General features: G+C 43.4%; 1 protein-coding gene across 3 annotated transcripts in view; it reads left to right on the plus strand.

The window, feature by feature from the left end:
- LOC112230809 (high affinity cAMP-specific and IBMX-insensitive 3',5'-cyclic phosphodiesterase 8B) overlaps positions 1 to 11,371 on the plus strand; it is a 97,091-nt gene that overhangs the window by 26,701 nt on the left and 59,019 nt on the right. For 2 of the 3 annotated variants that reach the window (XM_024397136.2, XM_024397135.2), the window contains exon 2: positions 3,597 to 3,653. In XM_024397136.2, the coding sequence (XP_024252904.1) occupies positions 3,597 to 3,653 (57 nt within the window). Of the gene's footprint in view, positions 1 to 3,229; positions 3,453 to 3,596; positions 3,654 to 11,371 lie in introns of those variants that run through there. The other variant, XM_024397137.2, reaches the window with a different exon arrangement.

The raw sequence follows: 11,371 nt of genomic DNA on the forward strand, positions 1-11,371 counted from the left end.
AGACAGACAGGCTAGAATAACACATCAACCCTCTTACCCATAGACAGACAGGCTAGAATAACACATCAACCCTCTTACCCATAGACAGACAGGCTAGAATAACACATCAACCCTCTTACCCATAGACAGACAGGCTAGAATAACACATCAACCCTCTTACCCATAGACAGACAGGCTAGAATAACACATCAACCCTCTTACCATAGACAGACAGGCTAGAATAACACATCAACCCTCTTACCCATAGACAGACAGGCTAGAATAACAGACATCAATCAACCCTCTTACCCATAGACAGACAGGCTAGAATAACACATCAACCCTCTTCCCATAGACAGACAGGCTAGAATAACACATCAACCCTCTTACCCATAGACAGACAGGCTAGAATAACACATCAAACCCTCTTACCCATAGACAGACAGGCTAGAATAACACATCAACCCTCTTACCCATAGACAGACAGGCTAGAATAACACATCAACCCTCTTACCCATAGACAGACAGGCTAGAATAACACATCAACCCTCTTACCCATAGACAGACAGGCTCAAGAATAGACAGACAGGCTAGAATAACAATCCCTCTTACCCATAGACAGACAGGCTAGAATAACACATCAACCCTCTTACCCATAGACAGACAGGCTAGAATAACACATCAACCCTCTTACCCATAGACAGACAGGCTAGAATAACACATCAACCCTCTTACCCATAGACAGACAGGCTAGAATAACACATCAACCCTCTTACCCATAGACAGACAGGCTAGAATAACACATCAACCCTCTTACCCATAGACAGACAGGCTAGAATAACACATCAACCCTCTTACCCATAGACAGACAGGCTAGAATAACACATCAACCCTCTTACCAATAGACAGACAGGCTAGAATAACACATCAACCCTCTTACCCATAGACAGACAGGCTAGAATAACACATCAACCCTCTTACCCATAGACAGACAGGCTAGAATAACACATCAACCCTCTTACCCATAGACAGACAGGCTAGAATAACACATCAACCCTCTTACCCATAGACAGACAGGCTAGAATAACACATCAACCCTCTTACCCATAGACAGACAGGCTAGAATAACACATCAACCCTCTTACCCATAGACAGACAGGCTAGAATAACACATCAACCCTCTTACCCATAGACAGACAGGCTAGAATAACACATCAACCCTCTTACCCATAGACAGACAGGCTAGAATAACACATCAACCCTCTTACCCATAGACAGACAGGCTAGAATAACACATCAACCCTCTTACCCATAGACAGACAGGCTAGAATAACACATCAACCCTCTTACCCATAGACAGACCCTCTTACCCATAGACAGAGCAGGCTAGAATAACACATCAACCCTCTTACCCATAGACAGACAGGCTAGAATAACACATCAACCCTCTTACCCATAGACAGACAGGCTAGAATAACACATCAACCCTCTTACCCATAGACAGACAGGCTAGAATAACACATCAACCCTCTTACCCATAGACAGACAGGCTAGAATAACACATCAACCCTCTTACCCATAGACAGACAGGCTAGAATAACACATCAACCCTCTTACCCATAGACAGACAGGCTAGAATAACACATCAACCCTCTTACCCATAGACAGACAGGCTAGAATAACACATCAACCCTCTTACCCATAGACAGACAGGCTAGAATAACACATCAACCCTCTTACCCATAGACAGACAGGCTAGAATAACACATCAACCCTCTTACCCATAGACAGACAGGCTAGAATAACACATCAACCCTCTTACCCATAGACAGACAGGCTAGAATAACACATCAACCCTCTTACCCATAGACAGACAGGCTAGAATAACACATCAACCCTCTTACCCATAGACAGACAGGCTAGAATAACACATCAACCCTCTTACCCATAGACAGACAGGCTAGAATAACACATCAACCCTCTTACCCATAGACAGACAGGCTAGAATAACACATCAACCCTCTTACCCATAGACAGACAGGCTAGAATAACACATCAACCCTCTTACCCATAGACAGACAGGCTAGAATAACACATCAACCCTCTTACCCATAGACAGACAGGCTAGAATAACACATCAACCCTCTTACCCATAGACAGACAGGCTAGAATAACACATCAACCCTCTTACCCATAGACAGACAGGCTAGAATAACACATCAACCCTCTTACCCATAGACAGACAGGCTAGAATAACACATCAACCCTCTTACCCATAGACAGACAGGCTAGAATAACACATCAACCCTCTTACCCATAGACAGACAGGCTAGAATAACACATCAACCCTCTTACCCATAGACAGACAGGCTAGAATAACACATCAACCCTCTTACCCATAGACAGACAGGCTAGAATAACACATCAACCCTCTTACCCATAGACAGACAGGCTAGAATAACACGTCAACCCTCTTACCCATAGACAGACAGGCTAGAATAACACATCAACCCTCTTACCCATAGACAGACAGGCTAGGAATGTTTTTTTAAGAAGAAAAACAAGAGGGAAAAAAGCTTGCATTCAATTGCCCCTCTCTGTTGCACACAACTAGCTTCCATTCCCCCTGTAACAAGAGGATTTATGGCTGATTTAAGGTGAAATGGTCAACCCTGTTACGGTCAACCCTGTTACGGTCAACCCTGTTACGGTCAACCCTGTTACGGTCAACCCTGTTACGGTCAACCCTGTTACGGTCAACCCTGTTACGGTCAACCCTGTTACGGTCAACCCTGTTACGGTCAACCCTGTTACGGTCAACCCTGTTACGGTCAACCCTGTTACGGTCAACCCTGTTACTTTATTTGCCACTTAATAGGTACTTTTTATAGGTTTTTTTTTTTTACCTCATGAGAGGTTGAAGTGGAACATGTGTTCTTTATGACAGAATGTTAAAATGATGTGAAATCAAACATATTTTTTTCACCAAGGCACAATTCTCAAAAGGCACCGAATTGGTGGAAGGACCCATGTGCATGTCATGTTTGAAGCTGCGTTAGCTGCAGGCATTACTCACATACACCTGTCTATCAACAGTATCAGTACTGCTTCTCAACAAGGCATTACTCACATACACCTGTCTGTCTGTATCCCTTAATACTCTTTAAAGAGGCTTGTAACAGACCTGGTCTTGCTGCGTCACTAATAGTGTGAGCGTGGAACATCCTAAGCCGTTAGTCGATAGTCCAGTAGCCAGAAATCCTTCCTGCTATAGTTGATACAGTAACATTGTTCAGTGAGCTAACCAGCGTTTGCTCAGGAGTGTAGAGCTTCTGTTTTTTTACTGAATACCTGCGTATGAAGTATTAGCTGGTTGAGACAGAGAGAGAAGGAAAGAGATAGAGAGAGGGGGAAAAGTGATAGCGAGAGAGAGGTTCAGGGCATGTATGGTACCTGAAGAAGAGGGTAAAATGGTAAGCAGTACTCTGTTTCCCCTGTTTCTGTTTCATTTTTTTACTCCTTCTCTCTCGTCTGTTTTTACTCTTGCTATTCATTGTTTTGTTGTTTTTGTTTGAGCTTGAACTCATTCCACCTCTCTCTCTCCGGTTGTGTTCCAGGTATCAGCCACAGAAGAATGCATAGGACCTATGAGACTGACCCAAGAACCTATCCAGGTACAACTGCACTTTACATTCTTCTGTATTTCTCCTGACAACAGCATGTTCCAGTTTAGTGCCCACCGTCCATCAATTATCAGGGGTCTGCTGTGTTTTGTTATGCAATACAGTGATGTTACATGTTGTGGTAGAGCACATCATGGGCAGTTTGTCTCTTCTTCACGCTACTAGAGGCTTTGGAGTGGTGGCCATTTTTGATTGGCCCAGAAGAGGATTTTAAGACATGATTAGAAAGCGTAATCAGAGAGATTTGCGAAGATGACTTTTTTTCTCAAATAAGCAGGTTGAACAACAGCATAGATACACATCAGCGGAATCAAATCAAATCCAATTTGACTTCTCACATGCGCCAAATACAACAGGTATTTCACCGTGAAATTTCACCGTGAAATGCTTACTTACAAGCCCTTAACCAACAATGCAGTTCAAGAAATAAAGTTAAGAAAATATTTACTAAATAACCTGAAGTAGAACATGTAGTAAAAAGTAACACAATGAAATAACATTAATGAGGCTACGTACAGGGGATACTGGTACTAGTCAATGTGCGGGGGTACAGGTTAGTTGAGGTCATTTGTACATGCAGGTTGGGGTAAAGGGACTCCACCAGTCATTGTTAGGGGTCATAATCCCAGAATAAAACAAATGCACAAGACAAGTACAGTGCATACGTTACAGCCTTATTCTAAAATGGTTTTTTTTTTAAGTCCTCATCAATCTACACACAATACCCTATGATGACAAAGCAAAAACAGGTTTTTAGAAATGTTTGCTAATTTGTTAAAAATAAAAATCAGAAATGCCTTATTTACACAAGTATTCAGACCCTTTGCTATGTGACTCGAAATTGAGCTCAGGTGCATCCATTTATCATTCTTGAGATGTTTCTACAACTTGATTGGAGTCTACCTGTGGTAAATTGTATTGATTGGACATGATTTGGAAAGGCACGCACCTGTCTATAGAAGGTCCCACAGTTGACAGTGCATGTCAGAGAAAATACCAAGCCATGAGGTCAAAGGAGACAGCATTGTGTTGAGGCATAGATCTGGGTAAGGGTACCAAAACATTTCTGAAGTGTTGAAGGTCCCCAAGAACACAGTGGCCTCCATCATTCTTAAATGGAAGAAGTTTGGAACCAACAAAACCAGCACCACTCCACCAATCAGGCCTTTATGGTAAAGTGGCCAGACGGAAGACACTCTTCAATAAAAGGCACATGACAGCCAGCTTGGAGTATGCCAAAAGGCACCAAAAGGACTCTCAGGCCATGAGAAACAAGATTCTCTGGTCTGATGAAACAAGGATTGAACTCTTTGGCCTGAATGCCAAGCGTCACATCTGGAGGAAACCTGGCACCACCCCTATGTTGAAGAAGGGTGGTGGCAGCATCATGTTGTGTGGATGTTTTTCAGTGGTCCAGCCAGAGCCCAAACTTGAACCCGATCTAACATCTCTGGAGAGACCTAAAAATAGCTGTGCAGTGACGCTCCCCATCCAACCTGACAAAGAACCTCCCCAAATACAGCTGTGCCAAGCTTGTAGCGTCATATCCAAGAAGACTCGAGGCTGTAATTGCTGCCAAAGGTGCTTCAACAAAGTACTCAGTAAAGGATCTGAATACAATTTTTTTGTTGCAAATATGTTTACAAAAAACTGTTTTTGCTTTGTCATTGTGTGGTATTGTGTGTAGAATGAAAAGGGGAAAAAACAATTGTATAAATGTTAGTAGTTAAGATTAAGGCTGCAACGTAACAAATGTGGAAATAGTCAAGGGGTCTGAATACTTTCTGAATGCGCTGTATGTCTATCTACAATATGTAGATTGTGACTGTGCCTGTATTCACTATGGGATGTGATCTCAGTGTTTCCAGTAGTAGTGGTGGCAAGGGTAGGGGGGTGCATTACTATTTTATACATTGCAGAATAATAGTGAAGACAACAAAACTATGAAATAACACATATGGAATCATGTAGTAACCAAAAAAAGTGTTTAAAAAGATTTTAGATTCTTCAAAGTAGCCACCCTTTGCCTTGATGACAGCTTTGTCATTATGTGGTATTCTCTTGGCTGAGGTGGCTGCTTTTCCTTCACTTTGCGGTCCAACTCATTCCAAACCACCTCAATTGGGTTGAGGTCAGGTGATTGTGGAGACCAGGTCATCTGATGCAGCACTCCATCACTCTCCTTCTTGGTAAAATAGCCCTTACACAGCCTGGAGGTGTGTTGGGTCATTGTCCTGTTGAAAAACAAATAATAGTCCCACTAAGCGCAAACCTAGACGGGATGGTGTATCGCTGCAGAATGCTGTGGTAGACATTCTCGTTAAGTGTGGCTTGAATCACGCCTCTTCCTCCATGCTTCACGGTGGGAACCACACATGCAGAGATCATCTGTTCACCTTCTCTGCGTCTCACAAAGACTCGTCAGTTGGTACCAAATATCTCAAAGTTGTACTAATCAGACCAAAGTACAGATTTCCACCGGTCTAATGTCCATTGCTCATGTTTCATGGCCTAAGCAAGTCTCTTCTTATTATTGGTGTGCTTTAGTTGTGGTTTCTTTGCAGCAATTTGACCATGAAGGTCTGATTCACGCAGTCTCCTCTGAACAGTTGATGTTGAGATGTGTCTGTTACTTGAACTCGGTGAAGCATTTATTTGTGCTGCAATTTCTGAGGCTGGTAACTCTAATGAACTTATCCTTTGCAGAAGAGGTAACTCTGGGTCTACCTTTCCTGTGGCGGTCCTCATGAGAGCCAGTTCCATCATAGCGCCTGATGGTTTTTGCGAATGCACTTGAAGAAACTTTCAAAGTTCTTGAAATTGACTGACCTTCATGTCTTCAAGTAATGATGGACGGTTGTTTCCCTTTGCTTATTTGAGCTGTTCTTGCCATAATATGGACTTTGTCTTTTTCCAAATAGGACTATCTTCTGTATACCAACCCTACCATGTCACTACACAACTGATTGGCTCAAACGCATTAAGAAGGGAAGAAATTCCACAAATTAACTTTTAACAAGGCACACCTGTTTATTGAAATGCATTCCAGGTGACTACCTCATGAAGCTGGTTGAGAGAATGCCAAGAGTGTGCAAAGCTGTCATCAAGACAAAGGGTGGCTACTTTGAAGAATCTCAAATATAACATATATTTGGATTTGTTTGACACTTTTTTGGTTACCACATTATTTCATAGTTTTGATATCTTCACTATTATTCTACCATGTAGAAAGTAGTCCAAATAAAGAAAAACCCTGGAATCCAATTACACTATAGAACTTTTTTCACTAGGGGTTGGAACCAGAAGTTTTTTCCACATGTTCCGTTCCGAACAGAAACCCTATTTCTTGGGTTCCGACCAGCATAATAATGTTCTGAACCTGTTCAAACCCTCCAAAAAAATGTATGGGTTATAAAAGTTCCATTTCATTTATATTTTAACCTGTGAAATGTACATAGTAATTACATTTAGCTTGTGAATTTACTCCACCAGTTAGTGCAGATAGAGCATTTTGGTATGGAACGGGTAAGCTAGATGTTAACATGTTTGATTGGTCAGATATGTGCAGGAACAAAAAAAAACATTATTATCCGGTTCTCAAGATTTTCAAATAACGGAGATCACTTTCGTTCGCAGTTCTGTTTCAGTTTCAGTTGTGTCCCCTGAAATGGTTCCATCCCTGCTTTTACACCCGATGGTGTGTGGGTTGGTGGTAGTTAAGTTTCCGGTGACCAGCTGTGAACAGCTGCTAGTTTGAGGTTAAGGTTGTGTCCTGTGGATTGGGATTAAGTCAGTGTGAGCCTTTGAGAAGAGGCCAGATTATCTCCCAGGCATTAACGCTGTTGTGTAATTTAGGGAAGGGAGTTACACAAGATCATAGGTGTTTTATGTTTCTTGTGCATCTAGACATCTAGGTCTCTGTCTTCTTACATCTCTGTCATTGTGCTTGATGGAGTAATGGAATAGTCCCAAAAGTGCAAACCTCCCCCCACCATCTGGCAGGCTGAATCAAATGCTCAAAGTGTTTGAGGGAAATACATACTGAAAGGCTCTACCCTTCATCCGTCTTTATTGTGCTGAATAAAAACCTCATCCAAACCTCATATCCAGAACTCATCCATTCTTCGTTATCAGGCTGTGTGAAGGCCTCTGCTGGAGGTAGTGTCTGGCAATGTCTGGCTGAACCAGGTGGAAGGACCAGAGACTTTATTACAACCCCTCCTCCCCATACAGCCCTCAACACACGCTCCATTAAAATAACTACTCTCCTCAAGATGTGGAGCGCACCCAGACACACACACACACTAAGAGTCACGCAAACACGCACACAAAGTCATACACACAAAACAGACACACAAGGGAGCACACGCACAGAAACAGACACACACTCACACGTACAGTTGCGTACACACTCACAGAGAGTCATGCACACGCACAAACAGACAGAGGAAGCACACACACATCCGCACACACACACACACAAGTCTCGTACGCACACAGAGTCATGCACACACAAATTCTACTGTACCATGATCTAACTCCCCACTCCCTCTTTACCTCCCTCCCACTTGAACAGAGAGAACGAGAGAGAAAAGAGAGAAGAAATGATAAAATGCTCCGGAGGAGAGAGTTGCGTGCTGAAAGTTCCCTCCTGACATTTATCGTTCCCTCTGAGCCCTGGAAAGACTCGGTAACTCCAAATCTACTTCTCTCCGCTCCTTCGTTTCTGCACCCTGTCACAGGACTCCTCCTCAATCAGAGGGATTATTTTCCAGAGGGCTCAGAGGGTGAACTGTTGTTGACTGTAGGCTGCAGAAGACAGTGTACAGGGTGCTCTGCTCTTACTTTGGACAGGGGACTTAGGATGGTCTCTTAACTTAAGAAACCATATGGAGAAACATGCTGTAGCCCCCACTTCAAAACACGGGAAAGCATTAACATGTTGTTCTGAATGTGAGGAGTAAACCATGCTTATTAGGAATGATCCATCAGATGGATGACTGCTAGTATGTCTCCTCCACACCGTACTCCTTGGCTCCCACTGGCAAGACTTGGTGTAAAGCCAGTCAGCTAGATGTCTCTCGCTATCGCTCTGAGAAACTATCTGTCTAACTGTCTGTCTGTCTGTCTGTCTGTCTGTCTGTCTGTCTGTCTGTCTGTCTGTCTGTCTGTCTGTCTGTCTGTCTGTCTGTCTGTCTGTCTGTCTGTCTGTTCCATACCTTCGTCCCTCTATCTGTCTAATTATTAGTCTAACTGTCTGTCTGTCTCTGTCGGTCTGTCTGTCTTGTCTGTCTGTCTGTCTGTCTGTCTGTCTGTCTGTCTGTCTGTCTGTCTGTCTGTCTGTCTGTCTGTTCCATACCTTCGTCCCTCTATCTGTCTAATTATTAGTCTAACTGTCTGTCTGTCTCTGTCGGTCTGTCTGTCTTGTCTGTCTGTCTGTTCCATACCTTCGTCCCCCTATCTGTCTAATTATTAGTCTAACTGTCTGTCTGTCTCTGTCGGTCTGTCTGTCTTGTCTGTCTGTCTGTTCCATACCTTCATCCCCCTATCTGTCTAATTATCAGTCTAACTGTCTGTCTGTCTCTGTCGGTCTGTCTGTCTTGTCTGTCTGTCTATTCCATACCTTCGTCCCCCTATCTGTCTAATTATTAGTCTAACTGTCTGTCTGTCTCTGTCGGTCTGTCTGTCTTGTCTGTCTGTCTGTTCCATACCTTCGTCCCCCTATCTGTCTAATTATTAGTCTAACTGTCTGTCTGTCTCTGTCGGTCTGTCTGTCTTGTCTGTCTGTCTATTCCATACCTTCGTCCCCCTATCTGTCTAATTATTAGTCTAACTGTCTGTCTGTCTCTGTCGGTCTGTCTGTCTTGTCTGTCTGTCTGTTCCATACCTTCATCCCCCTATCTGTCTAATTATCAGTCTAACTGTCTGTCTGTCTGTTCCATACCTTCGTCCCCTTATCTGTCTAATTATCTGTCTGTCTGTCTGTCTGTCTGTCTGTCTGTCTGTCTGTCTGTCTGTCTGTCTGTCTGTCTGTCTGTCTGTCTGTCTGTTCCATACCTTTGTCCCCCTATCTGTCTGCCTGGTCAAGGGTGTGCAGAGATGGAGGCTTAAAGGATTCTAGCTTTAACCTCTGAACTGTGATTGGCTGAGTCAGCGTGGCACAGCAGTCAGGGGTAGAGGCCCTTCTCTATGTCAGTCCTGCCTTGAGGGCAACACAGTGTGTAAACCACTTAGGGAAACCACTGGGGTTAATCACTATGAAGTGATTGTGTGTTCAAACACACTGCAACTATTTAGCACTTGGATGATAAAGATAATCATGAAAGACATCCACTTGGAGGACGTACGATCAGTCACTTTAATAACTCTACCTACATGTACATATTACCTCAATTACCTCGGCTAACCGGTGCTCCCGCACATTGACTCTGTACTGGTACCGCCTCTATATAGCCTCGCTATTGTTATTTTACTGCTGATGTTTAATTATTTGTTACTTTTATTTTCTATGTTTTACTTATCTATTTTTTACTTGACACTTTTTTTCTTCTTAAAACTTCTTAAATCAACTCAAATTTTATTTGCCACATGCGCCGAGTACATGTGTAGACCTTACAGTGAAATGCTTACTTACAAGCCCTTAACCAACAATGCAGTTTTAAGAAAAATACCTACATAATAATAAATAAATGTTAGAAACAATTAAAGAGCCGCATTAAAATAACAATAGCGAGGCTATATACAGGGGGTACCGGTACAGAGTCAATGTGGAGGCTATATACAGGGTGTACCGGTACAGAGTCAATGTGGAGGCTATATACAGGGGTTACTGGTACAGAGTCAATGTGGAGGCTATATACAGGGGTTACCGGTACAGAGTTAATGTGGAGGCTATATACAGGGGGTACCGGTACAGAGTCAATGTGGAGGCTATATACAGGGGTTACCGGTACAGAGTCAATGTGGAGGCTATATACAGGGGTTACTGGTACAGAGTCAATGTGGAGGCTATATACAGGGGTTACCGGTACAGAGTCAATGTGGAGGCTATATACAGGGGTACCGGTACAGAGTCAATGTGGAGGCTATATACAGGGGATACCGGTACAGAGTCAATGTGGAGGCTATATACAGGGGTACCGGTACAGAGTCAATGTGGAGGCTATATACAGGGGTACCGGTACAGAGTCAATGTGGAGGCTATATACAGGGGGTACCGGTACAGAGTCAGTGTGGAGGCTATATACAGGGGTACCGGTACAGAGTCAATGTGGAGGCTATATACAGGGGTACCGGTACAGAGTCAATGTGGAGGCTATATACAGGGGTTACCGGTACCTAGTCAATGTGGAGGCTATATACAGGGGGTACCGGTACAGAGTCAATGTGGAGGCTATATACAGGGGTTACCGGTACCTAGTCAATGTGGAGGCTATATACAGGGGGTACCGGTACAGAGTCAATGTGGAGGCTATATACAGGGGTTACCGGTACAGAGTCAATGTGGAGGCTATATACAGGGGTTACTGGTACAGAGTCAATGTGGAGGCTATATACAGGGGATACCGGTACAGAGTCAATGTGGAGGCTATATACAGGGGTTACCGGTACAGAGTTAATGTGGAGGCTATATACAGGGGTTACCGGTACAGAGTCAATGTGGAGGCTATATACAGGGGTTACCGGTACAGAGTCAATGTGGAGGCTAT

This window comes from Oncorhynchus tshawytscha, linkage group LG33 (assembly GCF_018296145.1).
Source record: "Oncorhynchus tshawytscha isolate Ot180627B linkage group LG33, Otsh_v2.0, whole genome shotgun sequence".
NCBI classification, from domain to species: domain Eukaryota; kingdom Metazoa; phylum Chordata; class Actinopteri; order Salmoniformes; family Salmonidae; genus Oncorhynchus; species Oncorhynchus tshawytscha.